The sequence below is a fragment of the Argentina silus genome (assembly GCF_951799395.1).
Source record: "Argentina silus genome assembly, chromosome: Y".
NCBI lineage: Eukaryota > Metazoa > Chordata > Actinopteri > Argentiniformes > Argentinidae > Argentina > Argentina silus.
This window is the reverse complement of record NC_139654.1, coordinates 32,264,064-32,288,134: the sequence shown is the minus strand read 5'-3', so window position 1 is coordinate 32,288,134 and position 24,071 is coordinate 32,264,064. Positions and strand designations below refer to the sequence as shown.

General features: G+C 44.6%; 1 protein-coding gene across 3 annotated transcripts in view; it reads left to right on the top strand.

Moving 5' to 3' along the window:
• Positions 1-22,439, top strand: part of LOC310824224 (oxysterol-binding protein-related protein 9-like) — a 76,535-nt gene extending 54,096 nt beyond the window's left edge. For all 3 annotated transcript variants that reach the window (XM_083697053.1, XM_083697051.1, XM_083697052.1), the window contains 11 exons: positions 6,687-6,799; positions 7,919-8,004; positions 8,149-8,326; positions 8,550-8,634; positions 11,543-11,653; positions 15,897-15,960; positions 16,292-16,432; positions 16,890-16,968; positions 17,526-17,617; positions 17,861-17,996; positions 21,239-22,439. In XM_083697053.1, coding sequence (XP_083553179.1) covers positions 6,687-6,799; positions 7,919-8,004; positions 8,149-8,326; positions 8,550-8,634; positions 11,543-11,653; positions 15,897-15,960; positions 16,292-16,432; positions 16,890-16,968; positions 17,526-17,617; positions 17,861-17,996; positions 21,239-21,313 — 1,160 coding nt within the window. In that variant the 3' untranslated portion in view covers positions 21,314-22,439. The remainder of the gene's footprint in view (positions 1-6,686; positions 6,800-7,918; positions 8,005-8,148; positions 8,327-8,549; positions 8,635-11,542; positions 11,654-15,896; positions 15,961-16,291; positions 16,433-16,889; positions 16,969-17,525; positions 17,618-17,860; positions 17,997-21,238) is intronic.
• Positions 22,440-24,071: the final 1,632 nt, after the last annotated feature.

Genomic DNA, 24,071 nt, shown 5'->3' with positions numbered 1-24,071 from the left:
GTTCAACTGCTTGTTAACGCAAATATCTAATCAGCCAATCACATGGCAGCAACTCAATGCATTTAGGCATGTAGACATGGTCAAGACGACCTGCTGAAGTTCAAACCGAGCATCAGAATGGGGAAGAAAGGTGATTTAAGTGACTTTGAACGTGGCATGGTTGTTGGTGCCAGAAACTGCTGATCGACTGGGATTTTCACGCACAACCATCTCTTGGGTTTATAGAGAATGGTTAGAAAAGAGAAAATATCCAGTGAGCGGCAGTTCTCTGGGCGAAAATGCCTTGTTGATGCCAGAGGTCAGAGGAGAATGGCCAGACTGGTTTGAGATGATAGAAAGGCAACAGTAACTCGAATAACCACTCGTTACAACCAAGGTATGCAGAAGACCATCTCTGAACGCACAACACGTCGAACCTTGAAGCAGATGGGCTACAGCAGCAGAAGACCACACCGGGTGCCACTCCTTTCAGCTAAGAATAGGAAACTGAGGCTACAATTCACACGGGCTCACCAAAATTGGATAATAGAAGATTGGAAAAACGTTGCCTGGTCTGATGTGTCTTGATTTCTGCTGCGACATTCAAATGGTAGGTGTCACGCTTGAGGTTGCTGTTTGGTGACTCTGGCGCCCTCCTCTGGCGGTACGGGGCCAGTGCCCTCCTAATCTACCAGTATTGGTTTCACCTGTGTGTTCTGTCCCCTGTTTGTTATTTATAGCCTGTGTGTTTCCCCATGTCCTTGTCAGAGATTCTCCCTGTCTGTCCGTGAGTACCCTGTCTGCCCGTCTGTTCCGCATGTTCTAGTTATTCCACTTATTAAGTGTGTACTTTTGTTAATAGGAGCTGGTTTTCCCCACCTTTGTTTTACCTTTTTTTCCCCAGTGTTTGTTTGTATGCCGTTCCCCAGTTTTATGATTAAAACCCCTTTTGAATTATACTTCACGCTGTCGTCTGAGTATCTCTCCGCACTTGGGTCCACCGCACTATCACCCCCTAACAGGTAGGGTCAGAATTTGGCGTAAACAACATGAAAGCATGGATCCATCCTGCCTTGTATCAACGGTTCAGGCTGGTGGTGGTGGTGTAATGGCATGGGGGATATTTTCTTGGCACACTTTGGGCCCCTTAGTACCAATTGAGCATCGTTTAAACCAGGGGTTCTCAACCTTTTGCAAGCTGGGCCCCCCCAAAGCTGGTTCATTGCAGTTGGGGCCCCCCCTCCTCCCGGCGCCAACCCCCCCCCCCTTCCCGGCGCCACCCCCACTACACCACCTTGCATAGCTAGATAGATAGATAGATAGATAGCCCTAGGCTAGGCTATTATTGTTAGGCCCACACTATTATTATTATTATTATTATTATTATTATCATCATCAGTAGCGGTAGGTAGGCCTATTATCATTACTAGGCTATTGTTATAATTGGCAGTAGCACCAGACTTCTAATGTGAGCTTGCAGGCATTATTATTATTATTATTATGAGTAGTGGTAGGCCTATTATCATTACTAGGCTATTGCTATATAATTATATGAGGTTACATGCTTTATTGTTGTTAATAATAATAATAATAATAATAATAATAACAACAACAACAACAACAACAACAACAATAAAGCATGTAACCTCATATAATTATATAGCAATAGCCTAGTAATGATAATAGGCCTACCACTACTCATAATAATAATAATAATAATAATAATAATAATAATAATAATAATAATATCATCATCATCATCATCAGTAGGCCTATTATCATTACTAGGCTATTGCTATAATTGGGAATTGGCACCAGACCTCTGATTTGAATTTATGCTTTATTATTGTTATTATTACTAGGCCTAATAGTAGGCATATCATCTGCATTTTTTACAGAAGCTTGCATGTAGGCGATGTTAATGTGAGACCTGAGCCTGCTTTGCCTTGCAAAGATCCTCAATTCTTGGCGCAATGTCTGATAAACATAGCCTCAAATCATCCTCGATTTGTGCACGATTGCGGTATTTCGTTTTGAGTGCAGTAATTTTTGAGAATCCTGCCTCACACAAATATGTCGACGCGAAAGGGAGGAGAATCTTCAAGGCGACGTCACAGAGTTGAGGGTATTCCTGCATCAATGCTGCCCAGAATGACGAAAGAGGGCAGGAGGTAAAGAGTTCCTTCAGCCTACTGTCACTCTTCAGCTCAATAAGCTGTTCCTGCATATCAATTGACAGCTCGTTTGCTGTGCACACAAATGGATCTCGAACCCACGCAAAAGCGCGATAATCCTCTTTAAAGTACGTCGCAAATTGTTTTCTCATTGCTGACAGGTGCTCAGACGCTGTTTAGCGGCCGTGATTTGATGAGATTTATAATTTTCACGGATCGGTTCAAAGAGAACCGGCATTTTTTTAGCAGCTAGTGCTTCGCGATGGACCATGCAATGTGTCCATTTCACAAGTGGAGCTACTTGCTGAACGCGAGCAGCTAGGCCACGCTCACGGCTCGTCATTGCCCGCGCACCATCCGTGCATAGGCCAACGCATCGGTCCCAAGCCAAACCATTTTCATGGATAAATATATCGAGGACATTGAAGACGGCTTCTCCTGTAGTGTGCGACAGAAGAGGCCGGCAAAACGGGACATCCTCCTCAATCGCCTTGTCCCGCAGATACCTGACATAGGTGAGGAGCTGGGCCTGCCCAGCAATATCAGTGGATTCGTCCAGCTGCAGCGCGTAGTAAGGACTCTTTTTTTATGAACTCTATCAGTTGCTCTCTGATATCATTAGACATGTCTGAAATTCTCCTAGCGACTGTGTCATTGGACAGTGGTACTGTACCGAGTTTGGCTGCTGCACTATCTCCTATCATTATTCTGCACATGTCTTGCGCGGCCGGCAAAATGAGAGTCTCTGCAATTGTATGCGGTTTACCCAGTTTACCTATTCTTTTGGCCACTGCATATGATGCCTCCAAACACTGTTTAGACACAGTGCTGTGCACTGAAATGGTTGCCAGTTGCTGATGGAGGCCATCAAGCTTTCTTTTAAAATATTCAGCCGGTTTATCCTTAATGCCAGCATGCTTTGTTTCGAGGTGCCTTTTTAGTTTGCAGGGCTTCATGCTGTTGTTTGCCAGCACCTCGGCACACACAACACACTGAGGTCTCAGATCAGCCGTGACTATAAACCCAAACTGCAGGTATGCTTCATCGTACCTTCGAAGCTTTTTTGCAGCTGGTGGTGCGTCGGTTGCCTTGTTGGTCCTCACTAGAAATCTCTCCATTTTTGTTTGGTTTTGAAATAATTTGGATGTGGATTAGTTGTGTTTTCAATAAAGTTTAGGCTATGATGTAACGATGTGTGCGTGTGTGTGGCTATGTTGAGAGACTAGTATCGGGGGCTAATCAGTCGGGACTTAGGCATGATCTTTAATACAACAGTACACAATAACGATTTTGCAGGCAATGCAGATTTTATTTTAAGACTTAACAATTGTAGTCCTTTGTGAGTGAGTGGGTGTGTGTGTGTCTTAGTTGCGTGGGTCGTAAAGTTGCTAGCTAGTTAGCTAAGTGCACGCCTAGCAGTTAAAAATTACTGGCTAGGGCTGAGATGGGGATAATCTTTAAAAAGACTGTTTGTGCGGTTAGTCTTTAAAAAGACTGTTTGGGTTTTGAAGTATAGGCCTAAGTAAATCGATATCGAGATTGATAACAGATAGACTAGCGAGAGCTGGCACAAGCGAACTTGGCAAGAGCCTAGACTAGAGTGAATGGAGCTACGACGCGTGTGCGGACGCTTATATAGTAGCACTTACGTGACGTCGCGTCACAGGCTCAAAATACTACCCCCTGTATTGGTAGATTTGAAATGAAACTGTGTGGTTGATTTGTTTGTGTGTTATAATAGTCCAACCACTTGCATTTCGACATGGGGGGAATCTGTTGCATCTCCTTTGTAGGTCTACTAATAGCCAGTGAGTCCGTGATTTTTCGTGTTTTTTTTTTTGTTTTTTTTTCCTCCCATCCTGTAGCTTACTCGCGCCCCCCCGAGAGAGTGTCCTGGGGGGGCGCGCCCCACCGGTTGAGAACCACTAGTTTAAACGATACAGCCTACCTGAGTATTGTTGCTGACCATGTCCATCCCTTTATGACCACAGTGTACCCATCTTCTGATGGCTACTTCCAGCAGGATAACTCGCCATGTCACAAAGCTCACATCATCTCAAACTGGTTTCTTGAACATGGCAATGAGTTCACTGTACTCCAATGGCCTCCACAGTCACCAGATCTCAATCCAATAGAGCACCTTTGGGATGTGGTGGAACGGGAGATTTGCATCATGGATGTGCTGCCGATAAATCTGCATCAACTACGTAATGCTATCATGTCAATATGGACCAAAATCTCTGAGGAATGTTTCCAGCACCTTGTTGAATCTATGCCACAAAGAATTAAGGCAGTTCTGAAGGCATAAGGGGGTCCAACCCAGTACAAGCAAGGTGTACCTAATAAAGTGGCTGGTTAGTGTATATGCCTTCTGGCATTACGACTGCCAATGGCCCCTGGTGTGAGCATTGATTACTTTGTCTTATGATGACTGTTGGATAGATGATTCACTTAAACAAATGTATTTGTTGGAAGTCGCTTTGGATAAAGGCGTCTGCTAAATGCCATAAATGTAAATATAAATGACAGCAGTGGGAAGCTCATTCCACCACCAGGGCGCCAAGACAGTGAAAAGCCATGACCGAATAGCGTGACCGCTGCAAGGTGGAACGGAGTGATCGGGCAGGAATTTGGGGGCTGACCATTGCTTGCAAATAGGGAGGGGCTGTTCCCTTTACCACCCAGTATGCAAGCACCAGGGTCTTGAATCTGATGCGAGCTGCTCCTGGGAGCCAGTGAAGGGTGCGAAGGAGGGGGGTGACATAGGACAATTTGGGGAGATTGAACACCAGACGGGCAGCAGCATTCTGGATGAGCTGCAGAGGTCTGATGGCGGAGGCGGGGAGCCCGGCCAAGAGTGCGTTGCAGTAGTCACGGCAGGAGAACAGTGCCTGGACCAAGAGTTGTGCTGCTTCTCTGGTGAGGAATGGACGTATCTTTTGGATGTTGTAGAGGAATAATCTACAGGAGTGCGCTGTTGCTGTGATGTTTGCCGCACAGGATAAGTGGTTGTCAAGGATCACCCCGAGATTCTTGGCTGTCTGGGAGGAGGTCACAGTGGAGTTCTCGACTGTGATGGAGAAGTCTTGGAGAGGGCAGGCTTTCCCAGGTTTTACTCTATTTCCTCTCAGCTGCCCTATTCTACAACCTTGCAGGGTTTTAGACAGCCAAGAAGCGTGTGGAGAGGATCATGCTGGCCTTGAGGTCAGTGAACAGAGAGAGTCAAAGGATGAGGAAAGAGGGTGGAGGAGGCTGCATCAGTAGATAGAAGGGCGAAGGATTCAACAGAGGGTAGGGAGGATAAGACAGAGGAAGAGAGAGTGGTGAGGGAAAGGGTACGCAGGTTGCGACGAATAGACTGGGAGGGGGTGGATTTGAGGGGAAGGGAGAAGGATCCAAAATAATGGTCAGAAACTGGAACAGTAAGTTTGGAGGTATGGGAGGATCTGGTGAAGACAAGGTTGAGCTGATTTGCCCGCCTTATGAGTCGGTGGAGAGTGGGAAAGTGTAAGGTCGAACATGGAGAGAAGGTCAAGGAGTCCAGACGAGTGAAAGTTCTCTGACTGGATGTCACCCAGTAGTGTGAGCGGTGTGCCATCTTCAGGGAAGAAGCTGAGAAGGACATCCATTTCTTATAAGAAGTCACCAAGCTGACCTGGGGGATGATGGATCCATTTGATCTTTCACTTGTTCATATTTTTGTTTACCGTCAAGCAAGGTCTCAGCAACTTCACACATGCATTCTTTAACCATCTCTGCATCAGTAAATGACTTCTTGCGTTTTCCTAATACCCATGCTATTCTCAGTGAACACTCAGTTGCACGTTGTTGGGCTGTAAGGGAAATTGACAAGCACTCTGGTGGTCCTCATATTGGGATTTCAGCAGATTTATTTTGCTCGTCTTCACCTCTGTATTTTGAGGATTCGTCGAAATTACCATGTTTACTTTCATAATGCCATTTTACACTTTTTACAAGAGCTACGCACATAGCATATCAGGCACATTGGTTTTGTACTGTTGCAGGGAGAATTTATGCATATTTTTCTGTCCACTCATCTTTGAATGCACGATTTTCGCTGTCAACTTTTCTTGCTTTTGAACAAGCCATACTCCCACAAGGTAACTAACGATATGCTTCAAAACATTTCTAAGCCATCTCAGATGGCGCGAGGTACGCCTTTCTCTGTGTCTGTCTGTGTATGCCTGCCTGTGTTCAGTCTTCTTGCTGCTTTTTGGGAATTACGATATTTCCATATTTTCACGCGATTGTATCAGACATGACTCTAGAGGCGGGGTTTACTTCCACACTCTGAGAGCGCGAGAGACAGAGAGAGAAGCTCCGGCGGTGGGAAACGCTGCCCGCCCCGGTCGATCATACGTCTGATTCTGAAATTGATTTATTGACTTGGCATCACTAAGACCGGTACTGTTCGGTCCGTATTGAGCCTTTGCTCGGTCCAGGTCCGGACCGGAGTCCCTCTATTAAGTCTCTAGGTGTTGAGGTGGTGGTGGTGTTGTTGTGTGTTCTCAGACCAGGTTGACAGCCATGATGAGTGTGACGACGAGGGAGAGTCGGTGGAGGAGCACAAGTCAGTCATCATGCACCTGCTGTCCCAGGTCCGACTGGGCATGGACCTCACCAAGGTAACTCCTCCTCCTCATCCTTCCTCTTTCTCCCCCTCTTCCTCTTCCCCACCCTTCGGAAAGTATTCAGACCCCTTCACTTTTTCCACATTTTGTGGAATTTTGAGTTATAGACTCAATTTAAAATGGATTAAATTAAAAGAATTTGCCATCAATCCACACACAACACCCCAGAATGACAAAGCGAGTCCATCTTAATGCAAGGATAATAGTTGTAATTTTGGAATTAATATCTTGGTTTTTATAGGGTCTCTGATTTGCATAGGAATCAATTTCACACTGTGTAGATTCGGATGTCACGACCAACTCAGCAAATTTCATAATTTTCCCTTGATCCTGACAAACTCCCCAGTCCCTGCCAGTGACAAACATACCCATAACTTGATACAGCTACCACTATTCTTCACACGAGAGATGGTGCGGAAACTGCATTGCATATGCTGGATTTGCACCAAACGTAATGCTTTGTAGTAAAAACACATTTCCAGCCACTTTCTTTGCTTTATCACTTGAATTCATTGTTGCAAACACAATTATGGATATGAGAGAGATGATTTGGTTATAAATAATAAATAAACTTATACATTTGGTTCAAGAGTGATTGAGAATGTCATCGACTGTGCTTTTTCTTCTCCACCATTCAACTTTGTAGATTTTTGTAAGTCTCCCCAGGCCTCAGGGTCACATTCCTGAGCAGTTTTGTTCCTCTCCATTTGCTCAGTTTGTCATGACAACCTGATCCACACAGTGTGTAATTGATTCCTATGCAAATCAGACACCCTATAAAAAGAAAGATATTAATTCCAAAATTACATGTCATAGCAAAGGGTCTGAATACTTATGTACATGAGGTATTTCTGAATTTCAATTTTAATACATTTACTGAAATTTCTAAAAACGTGTTTTCACTTTGTCATTCTGGGGTATTGTGTGTGGATTGATGGCAAATTATTTTAATTTATTCCATTTTAAATTGAGTCTATAACACAACAAAATGTGATAAAAGTGAAGGGGTCTGAATACTTTCTGAAAGAACTGTAGTTTCTCTCTCTCTCTCTCACACATACATTGTTTCTCTCTCTCTCTGTTCCTGCCTGTATGTTAATATCCCCCCCCCAGGTGGTCCTACCTACGTTCATCCTAGAGAGGCGGTCTCTACTGGAGATGTACGCAGACTTCTTCGCACATCCAGATCTGTTCGTCAGGTACGTCACTCCAACACTTCCCTGCAACAATACACACTTAGAGCCAGAAACTTAGAGCCAGTGATCTGAGAGCCTATTGGCCGATGACGATGTTGGTAAGCCCTGCTCCAGTGATGTGATTGGCTGTGTGTGTGTGTCCGTCAGCATCGCGGAGCAGGCGCAGGCCAGGGAGCGCATGGTGCAAGTGGTGAAGTGGTACCTGTCTGCGTTCCACGCCGGGAGGAAAGGCTCAGTGGCCAAGAAGCCGTACAACCCCATCCTGGGGGAGGTGTTCCTCTGCCACTGGGATCTGCTCGGTGACACAGACGAACCCGCCAACACGGTAAGACTACAGACAGACACAGGCAGGCAAGCAGACAGGCAGCCAGGCAAGCAGGCAGGCATGCAGACTTCACTAGCACAGTACAGACAGACACCATAATCATAATATGAACAGACACCATGGCAGAGACACACTCCTCACTCAAATTGGTTTGTTACACATTGATGTTTCTCTTTGATGTTGTTTTACTGTTCAACTGACCTGTCCATTCTCCCTGGTCCAGGAGCCAGTAGGGGAGGGGCCAGTGCCATGGTCTTCAGCCAACAGTGTGTCTTTTGTAGCAGAGCAGGTCTCTCACCACCCCCCCAGTGAGTATCACCCCCCCCTCTACTGTGATGAAGAAGTCTTGGAGAGGGCAGGCTTTCCCTGGGAGGAAGAGCAGCTCAGTCTTGTTAAGGTTGAGCTTGAGGTGGTGGGCTGACATCCAAGCAGAAATGTCTGCAAGACACGCAGAGACACGTGTTGCCACCTGTGAGTCAGAAGGGGGGAAAGAGAGAAAGAGTTGAGTGTCATCTGCGTAGCTGTGGTAGGAGAAACCATGTGAGGAAATTACCGAGCCAAGAGATTTGGTATAGAGGGAGAACAGTAAGGGCCCTAGGACAGAGCCCTGGGGGACCCCAGTGGTGAGGGCAGCGCTCCTCTCCATGTTACCTGGTAAGAGCGATCGGCCAGGTATGATGCAAACAAGGAGAGTGCAGAGCCAGAGATGCCCAATTCTGAGAGGGTGGAGAGAAGGATCGGGTGATTTACTGTGTCGAATGCAGCAGACAGGTCCAGAAGAATGAGAACAGAGGAGAGGGAGGAAGCTCGAGCAGAGTGGAGGGCCTCCGTGACAGCAAGGTGAGTAGTCTCAGTAGAGTGCCCAGCCTTAAAGCTGGATTGGTGAGGGTCAGGGAGGATGTTCTGAAGGAGGTAGTGAGACAGTTGGTTAGAGACAGCACGTTCAAGGGTTTTAGATAAGAAGGAGAGAAGGGATACCGGTCTGTAGTTATGGACAGCAGACGGGTCAAGAGTTGGTTTCTTGAGGCTTGACTCTGGCTGTCTTAAAGGCCGCTGGGACAGATCCTGTGGATAGAGAGGAATTGATTAAGGTGGTAAGGAACGGAAGGAGGTCTTTGGAGATGGATTGGAGAAAGGGGGAGGGGATATGATCGAGGGTGCAGGTGGTTGCCCGCTTGGATGTGACCAGTTTTAGAAGATCATCAGGGGAGAGGGGGGAGAAATCTGAAACCAGAGACCGGGAGTAGCATAGTGGGTTTGGGAGGAAAGGTAGCAGTGTTGGTGAGAGGTAGAGGGAAAGAGCTGCTAATGTCATCAACCTTCTTTTCAAAGTAGGTGAGGGGGAGGTGGAGAGGGAGGTAGCAGACGGGGAGGAGGTGGGTTGAGGAGTGAGGAAAATGTGGAGAACAGTTTCTTTGGGTCAGAGGCAGAGGATTGAATTTTGGAATGGTAGTAAGACGCTTTAGCAGCTGATGCAGATGGGGTGTAGTTGAGGAGGAGAGAGAGATAAGGTTCTAGGTCATCAGGAAGGCCAGTTTTTCTCCATTTCTTCTCAGCTGCCCGGAGCCCTATTCTACAACCTTGCAGGGTTTCAGACAGCCAGGGAGTACGTGGAGAGGATCGTGCCGGCCTTGAGGTCTGTGGACAGAGTCGAAGGCTGAGGAAAGAGTGGACAGGAGGGTGGAGGAGGTTGCATCAGTGGATAGAAGGGAGAAGGATTCAACAGAGGGTAGTGAGGATAAGACAGAGGAAGAGAGAGCGGTGAGTGAGAGGGTACACAGGTTGCAACGAGAGGATACAGTGTGGTTCGAGACTGACTGGGAGGGGGAGGATTTGAGAGGAAGGGAGAAGGATACTAAATGATGATCAGAAACCAAAAGAAGGGTAACAGTAAGGTTGGAGGTATGGGAGGATCTGGTGAAGACAAGGTCGAGCTGATTGCCCGCATTATGAGTCGGAGGAGAGTGGGACACGGTCAGGCCCGAAAGAGGGAGAGAAGGTCAAGTGCTCCAGACGAGTGAAGCTTCTCCGACTGGATGTTGAAGTCACCCAGTAGTGTGAGCGTTGTGCTGTCCTCAGGGAAGAAACTGAGAAGGACATCCATCTCATCTAAGAAGTGGCCAAGCTGACCTGGTGGACGATAGATAACAACAATGTGAAGTTTGACAGGGGAGGTGACAGAAACAGCATGAATTTCGAAGGTGGATATGGACAGGGGAAGGACATTATGTGACCACTTCGGCGAGATGAGGAGTCCTGTTCCTCCCCCTCGACCAGAGAGTCTAGGGGAATGAGAAAAGGAGTAGGCGTCAGAGAGGGCTGCCGGAGTAGCTGTGTTATCTGGTGTAATCCATGTCTCTGTGAGAGCAAGGAAGTGGAGGGACATGAAGGAGGCTGAGAGCCTCTGCTTTCCGGACCGCTGACTGGCAGTTGCAAAGTCCTCCCGCGACAGTGAGGTCGTGGTCAGTTGAGCATGGTGGGTAGATTAGATTGGAAGGGTTGCGAGTGGGGGTGTTGCCGGTATAGACATCGAGGGTTTGTGGGCAATACAACATGTAGGTAGCACTCAGTACACTCAGAGTCGTGGAAAAACAAACTAATAGAATAAAAATACTTTGTAGTTTGGCTTTCCTCTCAGGACACAGATTCCTTTGTCTTCGTGTCAGGAGGCTGTCACTCTGTGATAGAAATGCAGATTCTGCGATTGCTTATGACTAGCAGGGTAGCAGCCCCTCCTGACCTGACGATCAGTTAACGACCAGACAGGTTTCACCACTCACTCAATCCCAAATGTATTAGTCCTGGTCCAAGGTGAGCAGGGGTTAAATGCCTTGCAGGATAGTGTCAGGCCCTCCCACTGGAGATTGACAGCACATCACAGCAATTGGCTTCAAACAGCTGGCTTCCAATAGAAACTAGGTTCCTGAGCTTAAGGCAGGAAAGCCACAGCAGAAATACACAAGCTACCAACAGCACACTGGCTTTAAACAAGATTAAACTAACTTACTTTGACTGGAGAACAGGCTTCACCACTCAATCATGTATTGTCACCTTTAGGCTGTGATGGCTATGTTTAGGCTGTGATGGTTACATTCAGGCTGTGATGGCTACGTTTAGGATGTGATGGCTTTGTTTAGGTTCTGATGGCTACGTTTAGGCTGTGATGGCTACGTTTAGGCTAACCATACTGTTTCCTCTCCTCCTCTTCCTCCCCAGTTTCTGCATTCTATGCGGAGTGTTTCAGCAAAAAGATCCAGTTCAACGCCCACATTTGGACCAAGTCTAAGTTCTTAGGAATGTCTATCGGAGTCCATAACATTGGCCAGGGTAAGATAATGTCCTCTGACACTCTTACAACGAGCTGCCAACCAACTTACCTCACATAGAAAGATGACTTTTGCTCATTTTGTTTTTGCGCAATATTTTATATATACAGTGGGGGAAATAATTATTTGATCCCCTGCTGATTTTGTTAGTTTGCCCGATTCCAAAGAAATGTATAATGCATTTCATTATATGCATTTCAAACATATAATTTTTATGGTACTTTTATTTTAACAAATAGAGACAGAATATCAACAAAGAAGTCCAGAAAAAACACATTATATAAAGTTATAAATTCATTTGCATTTGATCGAAGGAAATAAGTATTTGATCCCCTACAAACCAGCAAGAATTCTGGCTCATACAGAACGGTTATATGCCCATGAGGCACACAGATTAGTCCTGTCACTTTAGGAAAAGTACTCCTAATCTCTGCTTGTTATGGGTATAAAAGACACCTGTCAATAGAATCAATCTCTTCCATTCCAACCTCTCCACCACCATGGGCAAGACCAAAGAACATTCAAAGGACATCAGGGTAAGAGTTGTAGACCTGCACAAGGCTGGAATGGGCTACAAGACCATCAGCAAGAAGCTTGGTGAGAAGGAGACAACTGTTGGTGCAATTATTAGAAAATGGAAGAAATACAAAATAACCATCAATCGCCCTCGGCCTGGAGCTCCATGCAAGATCTTGCCTTGTGGGGTAAGGATGATCATGAAAAGGGTGAGGGATCAGCCCAGAACTACACGGGAGGAGCTTGGTAATGATCTCAAGGCAGCTGGGACCACAGTCACCAAGAAAACCATTGGTAACACACTACACCGTAACGGATTGAAATCCTGCAGTGCCCGCAAGGTCCCCCTGCTCAAGAAGGCACATGTACAGGCCCATCTGAAGTTTGCCAATGAACACCTAAATGATTCAGAGAAGGCTTGGGAGAAGGTGATGTGGTCAGATGAGACCAAAATTGAACTCTTTGGCATAAATTTGACTCTTCGTGTTTGGAGGGAGAGAAATGCTGAATGCTACAATCCCAAGAACACCATCCCCACCGTCAAACACGGAGGTGGAAACATTATGCTTTGGGGTTGTTTCTCTGCTAAGGGTACAGGACGACTTCACTGCATTGAGGGGCCAATGGACGGGGCCGTGTACCGTAAGATCTTGGACGAGAACCTCCTTCCCTCAGCCAGAGCACTGAGGATGGGTCGTGGATGGGTCTTCCAGCATGACAATGACCCAAAACATACAGCCAAGGCAACAAAGGAGTGGCTCAAGAAGAAGCACACTAAGGTCATGGAGTGGCCTAGCTAGTCTCCAGACCTTAATCCTATAGAAAATTTGTGGAGGGAGCTGAAGCTTCGAGTTGCCAAGCAAAAGCCTTGAAACCTTCAGGATTTGGAGAGGATCTGTAAAGAGGAGTGGACCAAAATCCCTCCTGAGATGTGTGCAAACCTGGTGACCAACTATAAGAAACATCTGACTTCCGTGCTTGCTAGCAAGGATTTCTCCACCAAGTACTAAGTCATGTTTATAATGTGTTTTTTCTGGACTTCTTTGTTGATATTCTGTCTCTATTTGTTAAAATAAAAGTACCATAAAAATTATAGACCGCTCATTTCTTTGTAATCGGGCAAACTAACAAAATCAGCAGGGGATCAAATAATTATTTCCTCCACTGTATATATTTTATATATACACTCACCGGCCACTTTATTAGGTACACCTTGCTAGTACCGGGTTGGACCCCCTTTTGCCTTCAGAACTGCCTTAATTCTTTGTGGCATAGATTCAATAAGGTGCTGGAAACATTCCTCAGAGATTTTGGTCCATATTGACATGATAGCATCACGCAGTTGCTGCAGATTTGTCGGCTGCACATCCATGATGTGAATCCCCGTTCCACCACATCGGTGCTCTATTGGATTGAGATCTGGTGACTGTGGAGGCCATTGGAGTACAGTGAACTCATTGTCATGTTCAAGAAACCAGTTTGAGATGATCATAAAGGGATGGACATGGTCAGCAACAATACTCAGGTAGGCTGTGGCGTTTAAACGATGCTCAATTGGTACTAAGGGGCCCAAAGTGTGCCAAGAAAATATCCCTCACACCATTACACTACCACCACCAGCCTGAACCGTTGACACAAGGCAGGATGGATCCATGCTTTCATGTTGTTTACGCCAAATTCTGACCCTACCATCTGAATGTCGCAGCAGAAATCGAGACTCATCAGACCAGGCAAAGTTTTTCCAATCTTCTATTGTCCAATTTTGGTGAGCCTGTGCAAATTGTGGCCTCAGTTTCCTGTTCTTAGCTGACAGGAGTGGCACCCGGTGTGGTCTTCTGCTGCTGTAGCCCATCTGCTTCAAGGTTCGACATGTTGTGCGTTCAGAGATGGTCTTCTGCATACCTTGGTTGTAACCTTGGTTATTTGAGTTACTGTTGCCTTTCTATCATCTCAAACCAGTCTGGCCATTCTCCTCTGACCTCTGGCATCAACAAGGTATTTTCGCCCAGAGAACTGCCGCTCTCTGGATATTTTCTCTTTTTCAGACCATTCTCTGTAAACCCTAGAGATGGTTGTGCGTGAAAATCCCAGTAGATCAGCAGTTTCTGAAATACTAAGACCAGCCCGTCAACCATGCCACGTTCAAAGTCACTTAAATCACCTTTCTTCCCCATTCTGATGCTCGGTTTGAACTTCAGGAGGTCACCTTGACCATGTCTACATGCCAAAATGCATTGAGTTGCTGCCATGTGATTGGCTGATTAGATATTTGCGTTTACGAGCAGTTGAACAGGTGTACCTCATAAAGTGGCCGGTGAGTGTATATACATTTAGGCATGTACACATGGTCAAGACGACCTGCTGAAGTCGCTGCAGAATGCTGTGGTAGCCATGCCTTGGTGTGCCTTGAATTTTGAATAAATCACCAACAGTGTCACCAGCAAAGCACCCCCACACCATCACACCTCGTCCTGCATGCTTCACGGTGGGAACCACACATGTAGAAACCATTCGCTCACCTTTTCTGCGTCTCACAAAGACACAGCGGGTGGAACCAAAAATCTCAAATTTTGACTCCACTGGTCTAATGTCCATTCCTTGTGTTTCTTGGCCCAAGAAATTCTCTTCTTCTTGTTGTTCTTCCTCAGTAGTGGCTTCTTTGCAGCAATTCGACCCTGACGGCCTGTGTCTCCTCTGAACAGTTGATGTTGAGATGTGTCTGCTACTTGAACTCTGTGAAGCATTTATGTGGGCTCTAATCTGAGGTGCTGTTAATTTGCGGTTTCTGAGGCTATTAACTCTAATGAACTTATCCTCTGCAGCAGAGGTAACTCTTGGTCTTCCTTTCCTGGGGCGGTCCTCACGAGAGCCAGTTTCATCATAGCGTTTGATGGTTTTCGCGACTGCACTTGAGGATACATTCAAAGTTCTTGAAATTTTCCGGATTGACTGACCTTCATGTCTTAAAGTAATGATGGACTGTCGTTTCTCTTTACTTAGTTGAGTGGTTCTTGCCATAATATGGATTAGAACAGTAGTCGAATAGGGCTATTCACTGTATAGAACTGTGTACAACACAGCACAACACAACTGATGGTCTCAAACACATTAAGAAGGCAAGAAATTCCACAAATTAACTCTTGACAAGGCACACCTGTTAATTGAAAACCATTCCAGGTGACTACCTCATGAATCTGATTGAGAGAATGCCAGAAGTGTGCAAAGCTGTCATCAAAGCAAAAGGTGGCTACTTTGAAGAGTTTAAAATATAAAACATATTCTGGTTTGTTTAACACTTTTTTGTTTACTACATAATTCCATATGTGTTCTTTCATAGTTTTGATGTCTTCAGTATTAATCTACAATGTAGAAAATAATAAAAAATAAAGAAAAACCATTGAATGAGAAGGTGTGTCCAAACTTTTGACTGGTACTGTATATATATAATTTAAGCTTTATTTATTCAGGGGAACCTGACTAAGAACAGAGTCTCCTTTATAGCAGAGTTTTACAGAGATTTACAAAGATCAAAATACAAATTAATAAAATAAAACAAATATACAACGCAACAACCAGTTACAAAAAATACAATAGTTGACATAAATACACTAACCACACAAACTTGAATTGAAATTACTGTCAGGCTGTGGGCACAAAAGCTGGTTTAGTTTCCATCGAACAGCGGATGAAAAGGTGTGTTCTAATGTAGTGACGTGTGCATCCTCCAGGCTGTGTGTCGTGTTTGGAGCATGATGAACACTACATCCTCACCTTCCCCAACGGCTACGGCAGGTAGGACCAGACTCGCATCACACCTGGGTCAGGAACAGGAGGGGCTGGTGGAGGCAGAAATCGGAGGACGGACTCATTGTTGATGGTCATAGAATGGAATGAGAAATCGTGTGTATGATACCATTCATCATTCCGTTCCGTGCATTACAATTAGCCCGTCCTCCGATTTCTGCCTCCACTAGTCAGGAAGTGTTTCAATCCCTTTCTAGACCCAGATCTGACTCGCATATCCTACAACAGCAGCACACCCATATGAGTTTGGGTCCGTGGTGTGTGGCTAACATGTGCTATGTGTAACAAGTGCTAACATGTCCCTGTGGCGTGTCTCCAGGTCGATCCTGACGGTCCCGTGGGTGGAGCTAGGAGGAGAGTGCAACATCAACTGCTCCAAGTCTGGCTACAGCGCCAACATTGTGTTCCACACCAAACCCTTCTATGGAGGCAAGAAGCACAGGATCACCGCCGAGATCTTGTAAGAGGACGTCTCGTATTAGAAAGTCTTCTAGTGTCACTAACACAGCAGTTCCCAAACCATGTGAGGTCCCCTGATTTCAAATGTGGGGTTCCCTGAGAAAATCAAACTAACCTCAATGATAAATAAGACACACAAATGTTATTTCGTATGAAGACAAACATTGTCTATGTATTGCACCTGTAGCCTATATTGTGTTTTGGGGTTCATATTCAACCAATTAGAGCATGTTTTAGGCGATTAGAATACACTTGGATGTCATTCATATGTGTTGGCATAGCCCGCAATCAAGTTGTTGGGATCACGGGAAATGATTGATGTCAATTTGGGAGACAGAAAAGTAAGGGAACCCCCTGCACACAGTCATACAGACTGTGTTAGCGTCAGTATATTGGTAACAGACTGAACCAATAACACAGAGTTGTTTATTGTTGTTGTTTGTTTGTTTGTTGTGCAGTTCCCCCTATGATAAGAAGTCCTTCTGCTCCATTGAAGGAGAGTGGAATGGAGTGATTTATGCTAAGTTGGCGTCGGGGGTGAGTCACGTCTTAAACTGTCTTTTCTGCTGGTGGTCAGTCGTGCCCACCAGGGGAGGCTGGTAGAGGTAGAAATTGCTGTGTTTGATACAATTCCTCATGTAGTGCACACACATAGACAAGCAAGAAAAAGAGAATGTTTAGGTAGAAGAGGTCTGAATAAAGAAAACACCTAAACACCTGATATTGTCACTACAGGAGCAGACGGAGTAGGATATAAAACTGGAAAGCAAAAAAACTCATACAACACTGCTTACTTGCTACTTCCACAGCGTGTAAAAGTCACTGACGTTTCGGTCAAGAGACCTTCTTCAAAGTGTCAATAGATAGATGGAAGAGAAAACATTTTTATTTATTTTTTTATTTATTTTTTATAAATCTTCCTTTCTCTAGCACTGTGACTGCTGATGACACTTGTTCTTATGGAAGGTTTTACTTATTATGACTGATGTATAGTTGATTCACTTACTGAGACAAATGTACAAATGCTTTGGATAAGTGTCTAAATTACTTAAATATAAATGTAAGAGGTGTGATGTTGATTCTGGTGCCTGCAGGAGAATGCGTTGTTCATCGACACAAAGAAGCTGGGCATCATGAAGAAGAAGGTCCGCCGGCTGGAGGAGCAGCTGCACTACGAGTCTCGGAGGTGAGGACAGGAAGCAGCTCACTCAACCAATCACAGCTCCCCAATTCGATCAATTACTAAAGCAGCTGTTGCTGTCATCTTTGAACTTATCTTTTTGTCTCTCTCCCTCCTCCCTCTCTTCCTCTCTCTCTCCCCCCCTCCTCCCTCCCCTCTCTCTGTCCCTCCTTCTCTCGTCTCTCTCTTCCTCCCTCCTCCCTCTCTCCTTCCTTCTCCCCCTCCCACCCTCCTCCCTCCCTCCCTCAGCCTGTGGAAGGATGTAACAGTGAACCTGAAGCTGAGGGACATTGATGCAGCGACAGAGGCCAAGCACAGCCTGGAGGAGAAGCAGAGAGCCGAGGCCAGGGACAGGAAAGAGAGCGAGATAGCCTGGGAGACCAGGGTAGAGTGGATTTATTAGATCAATTATATGATGCTATAATTATACTATTAGAATTATACATCTGTCTATTCTTCTCGACACATCTGTCTGTCTTTCTCCTGAATTCTGGCAGCAGTAGGAACACACCACACAAACCTGTGCACTCACTCACACACACACAGAGGTCGACAGTTCACTGTCAGGATGGGACAGGCTCAAATACTGTTGATGTTCATAAACTGATATGATCAATATTGATGGAATTGTTACATACAATTAATCTGGTGTAAATCTTGTGGGTGTCTGTCTGTGGTCAGTCCTATCTGTGGTCAGAAGGGTTGGGCGGTATAACAATACAGTACCCCGTGGGATTTGAAAATGCCCACGGTATGCTTTTCAATGCCGTCATAAAATTTTTGCTCCATTTTCTATCAAACTGCCAAATTAAGTGATGTTTGTCAATTCACAATGTGTGTCAGCGCCGTTGCCAGCATGGTCGGAGAAAGAATTACAATATTTCACCTTCAGGAGTGTAACTTTTGGGGTGTTGCACGTGACCTCTTCCACCTAAAGCAAGAGAAGGAAAAAAATTTTTTACTTGGTCCCTAAAAGAATGCCACTGCTGCTATATGGCAGCATTTCGGGTTCCGACCCGACAATAAAGGAGAGCCTGCAGATTTGGAGAGGTTATTTGCTAGATTTGCATGAAAAAGATAACGGCCAGAGATGGGAACATTAATTGGAACTAATCTACACTCGCACCTCAAACACCCATTAACAGCTGCACGGATGGGATATCTGTCTGTATCAAGTGCTGCTGTCGGGTTCAAACAGCTATTCGCTAACAACGGATATGTGGCCGTCAGTTAACATGACGCCATACATGTCCTTAACCGTCCACTTTGTCACACCCGACTGGATCTACAGTCAAAATGCCTCCAGACTAGCTTTTTTCCAGAAAACCACATGGCGGACAACATTGTTGATGCACTCTGTGCGGCACTTATGGATTGGAAATTAGATGTGAATAAACTCTTGGCCATAACGACTGACAGTGCTGCTAACATGGCAGCCGCCATCAGGACCCTGAATTGGCCATGGCTCAACTGTTTTGGCCACAACCTCAATCTGGCTGTGACAAACGCAGTGCAGGACCAGAGGCAACGGACAGAGTTTACCGTGCAATTACCGCCCCCTTCTCTCACAGCTGGTGAGTATAGTATACACTGTGTGCACAATTATTAGGCAAGTGAGTATTCTGACCTTAGCATTATTTCGATACACATTTTCCAACTCCAAACCATATAAACTTGAATGCTTATTGGATTTAATCATTTTCAGGTGATATGCATTTGTGTAATGAGGGAGGGTGTGGCCTAAAGTGATTAACACCTTATATTAAGGTGTGCATAATTATTAGGCAGTTTCATTACCTCAGGTAAAATGGGCAAAAAAAGAGACTTAACTGACACTGAAGTCACAAATTGTAAAATGCCTTTCAGACGGATGCAACACACTTGAAATAGCTAAACTATTGAGGCGTGACCACCGGACAATCAAACGTTTTGTTGCGAATATTCAACAGGTTGCAAAAAAACGCATGGAGAAGAAAAGGCGCAAATTAACTGCGAAAGACTTGAGAAGAATTAAACGTGAAGCTACCAGGAACCCATTATCCTCCAGTGCCACCATATTCCAGAACTGCAACCTACCTGGAGTGTCCAGAAGTACAAGGTGTCAAGTGCTCAGAGACATGGCCAAGTTAAAGAAGGCTGAAACACGACCACCACTGAATAAGATTCAAGTTGAAGAGTCAAGATTGGGCCAAGAAATACCTGAAGACAGATTTTTCAAAGATTTTATGGACAGATGAAATGAGAGTGACTTTTGATGGACCAGGTGGATGGGCCCGTGGCTGGATCACAAATGGACACAGGGCACCACTTCGAGTCAGACGCCAGCAAGGTGGAGGAGGGGTACTGGCTGCTATCATAAAGGATGAGCTAGTTGGACCTTTTCGGGTTGAAGATGGACCGAAAATCAACTCCCAAACCTACTGCCAGTTTCTGGAAGATACTTTCTTCAAGCAGTGGTACAGGAAGAAGTCTGCAGCATTCAAGAAGGCCATGATCTTTATGCAGGACAATGCTCCATCACATGTATCCAAGTGCTCCACTGCTTGGCTAGCCAGCAAAGGCCTCAAAGAAGACCAAATAATGACCTAGCCCCCTTCCTCACCTGACTTAAATCCTATTGAGAACTTGTGGGCCCTTCTCAAACATCAGATTTACAGCGAGGGAAGGCAACACACCTCTTTGAACAGTATTTGGGAGGCTGTGGTTGCTGCTTCAGCGAATGTTGACCGTGAACAGATCAAGAAACTGACAGACTCCATGGATGGAAGGCTCATGGCAGTTATTGAAAAGAAGGGTGGCTATATTGGTCACTGAATATTTTTGAAAGGCCAAAAATGTTATTTAATTGTCATTTTGTGCCTAATAATTCTGCACACTTATATATTCCCCTGAGAAAGACAAAACTCACTTTCTTTCTTAAACCTTCAGGTTTGCGGTTCAATAACATTTTGGATTAACTGAGAGCATTGTATTTGTTCAACAATAAAAATTAATCCTGAGGAATACAATTTGCCTAATAATTGTGGACGCAGTGTAGTCTCATAACGGTAACTAAATCAATATTTTATAGACAAATGATAGCCTATAGGCTATATGACATGAGACAAGTTGTATTATTACGAATGCAGTGTGATGCTTCTTATTAAGCTATCATAACATGCTATCCAACTGTTTAGTTTGTCAAGCTGTGGTCGGGATGTAAGGTTTAAATGATTTGTCATACAGTATAGCAGTCACCACATAAATAATTTAGTTTTTCAATGTAGATTAACTATATGGAGCAAAGACAGCTCCCGCTACCCCCACGCAACGTAAATTTAAAAAATGTTTGTGGTAATACTCCCGGTAAAATTTGAGAAAGTATAAAGGTGTGACATGTATACCACCCAACCCTAGTGGTCAGTCCTGTCCGTGTGTCTGTGGTCAGTTCTGTCTCTGGTCAGTTCTGTCTGTATCTGTGGTCAGTTTTCTCTGTTGTCAGTCCTGTCTGTTGTCAGTTTATTCTGTGGTTAGGTCTGTCTGTGGTCAGTTCTATCTGTGGATAATCTTGTCTGTGATCAGTCCTGTCTGTGGTCAGTTCCGTGTCTGGTCAATTCTGACTGCGTTGTCTGTATTTCCTGTCTGTAGCTATTCCATGAGGACGGCGAGTGCTGGGTCTACGACGAACCTCTGTTGAAAAGATCTGCATCGCAGCGACACTGAAGCTGCACACACACACACACACACACACACACACCACAGAGTCTTAATAAGAACTCTTTTACCAGCCACTTCTTATCCAAGCCTTGGCATGACTAGGACTGACTGGTGATTGAACATGTGTACACAGCTTTGCATTTTACAAGTTTAGAAATGGAATGAAATGAAGAGAAACATCTGTGATTTAAAAAATAAATAAATACTGTCCCCAACCCCCCCCCGTTTGATCACCCCACATCCACCACCTCGATGACCTCCAGACCTCACCCCTGCCCCCCCTCTTTGAAGAAACAACACAGATCACAAACGGTTTGAGCACCCTGCGGATCTAGATCCACAACCAAACCCATATTATCTCACTGGAGGCATCTCTCCAGGGTCAGACCTTTATCCCTGAGACAGGGGGGAGGGGGGGGGGGTCGGGCAGGAGGAGGAGAAGAAGGGGGTGTTCTGATCCAACCAACCTTGAAGCAAACACACACAGCATTCTACATCTCAGGGAAACTGCTGACTGAGGGATGAAAGCTGTCTCTGTGGGCATTGGAAGTCCTTACGGTGGCAACACACAATGCAGCGGTGGCCGTGGGGGTAGCCAACAACTAGCTACAACTGTTTGTCTACAAACTCAAAAAGCCATTTTTGTCTTTGTTTATATTGAATTGAGGCCTTGCCATACATTTCAGTATCGCTTCATAAGAGCAATCAAAACAAAATGTATTTTTTTATTTCCTTGAAGTTATTGAAGGAAATAATTGATTGTATCAGATTTTCATGTTTATTGATGCATAATATTAAATCTCTTTGAGTTTACATGTGAGATTCTCTGACTTGAATGAATTGGAGGAGGAGAAGGAAGGAAGGAAGGAAACCCTAAACCCTTCTTTCTCTATCACTGTGACTGTGGATGGCTCTGGTTCTTATGGAAGGTTTTACTTACGATGACTGATGTATAGTTGATTCACTTACTTGTAAGCCGCTTTGGATAAGAGCGTCTGCTAAATTACTTAAATGTAAAACTTTTTTTTTTTTTGTAAATGGTGTTTTATATTCGTTTATGAATACATATTCTACTGTATGATGTATTTTTGCTTATCTGGTATGAATAAACACTGGACACACACAAATATTATTTTATTGACTTTTGTTCATTTATTGAGTTATTGTTCCAGGCAAGTTATTAATAACACATTATTAATAACACATTTGTATTCATGTTACGTTCCCACTCCTACCCTGTCACTCTACATTCAGGTGTCCGTCAGCAATTGGCTATTCGTCCCCATCACTCATCACTGTTCCTGACCAATCAGAGGGCTGTCCGTGTCCTTTAAAAGCTCCACTGGACTTCCCCTCGGGAGTCGACCCATTTTCACAGTAGTCTTGCGTTTGCTGTCGACTCGAATCTCCGACGTATTAGTTTTGCATTTGCTGTGTTCGAATCTCCGACGTACTAGTTTACATCTAGTTTTATTTTGTTATATTTACGTCATTGTTTACTTATTGTTTTTTCTCATAATTTGTCTGTCTGTTAATTGTACGCCATAGGGGTAAGGTGAATAGGTAAGAGACCCATGGGTTTACATTTCCAACACGTAGGCTCACCTCTGTTACAATTCACCAGGTTAGGAGTGGGTGCCGCCCCATGTATGTTCTAGTCTAGTGTAGCATAGCACTTTAGCATAGCCCTGATAGTATAGCTTACTATTGCACTAGTTTAGGACATCACTTTTGTTTATGATTTCTTTGCTTTGGCACCGCTTGTAGTTCCCTTTTCTCCTTGGCGTGTGTCTTGTGTTGTGTTTGCCCCGAGGAAATAAATAACTGTATATAGTTGAATTGTGGCTTGTGGCTGTTTAATTCCTCCAATAAGTCCGATGTACTACCTTTTTGTTGCGACTCCTCTACAGCCCCTAGACGTAGACGAGTTTTCATCTGGAGTCGTAACAATTCATAATATTCGGGTTAATGTATTTTAGACTGATTGAATAGAAACCAGAAAGCAATGGGAACTCACAGGAAGGGGTTGGACATTTTATGGACATTCTATTATTTATTTATTTTACTAATTCACATTACAAATGATCAGCGGAAATATATAAGTATATATATCCCAAAATGTTATTTTTTCATCATCATTACTACAAAAACAATGTGTATCTATATCAATTTTAAATCTGACCAGCACTCATTGTCAATGTAATGGATTGTCAATATTTTACATTACTATTTAATTCGCCAAATGCAGAGAAACAGTTCAAGTTCGAGCCAATCTCAGAGGATGTTGGTGTCTTTTCCCAGAAACCAGTGCAATTATCCGGTATAAATTCAGCTCCCACCCTGCGTTCCGTTTCCAATACCCCTCGGATACAGCTTTAAACGAAGGAAGGTTAAACACTGGTTGTGCAATGCGCAGTGTTGTAGGTAGTGATGGCGAGATGAAGCTTCATGAAGCATTGAAGCTTTCCATCCAATTGGTTCACTCATGGGCCGAAGCTTCATGGTGCTTCATTTGCTCTACTGTGCCTTCAAGTGGACAATAAATGTAAAGCAGGCAGAGTGATTATAATGACACCATGGCTTTGGTGCGTGAAGCTTTGAATTGAATTGTGCTTCTCCTCTTTCTTGCTGGTTCCATCGCAAAAAAAAAGAAGCTGGAATAGATTGCAAACAAACGCGCAATAAAGTCCCAAGTCCACAAAATGTGGGGGGACAGGGGAGGTCCATTGCGTTTCGTTGCCCCTTATATTTCGAATCGCACGCC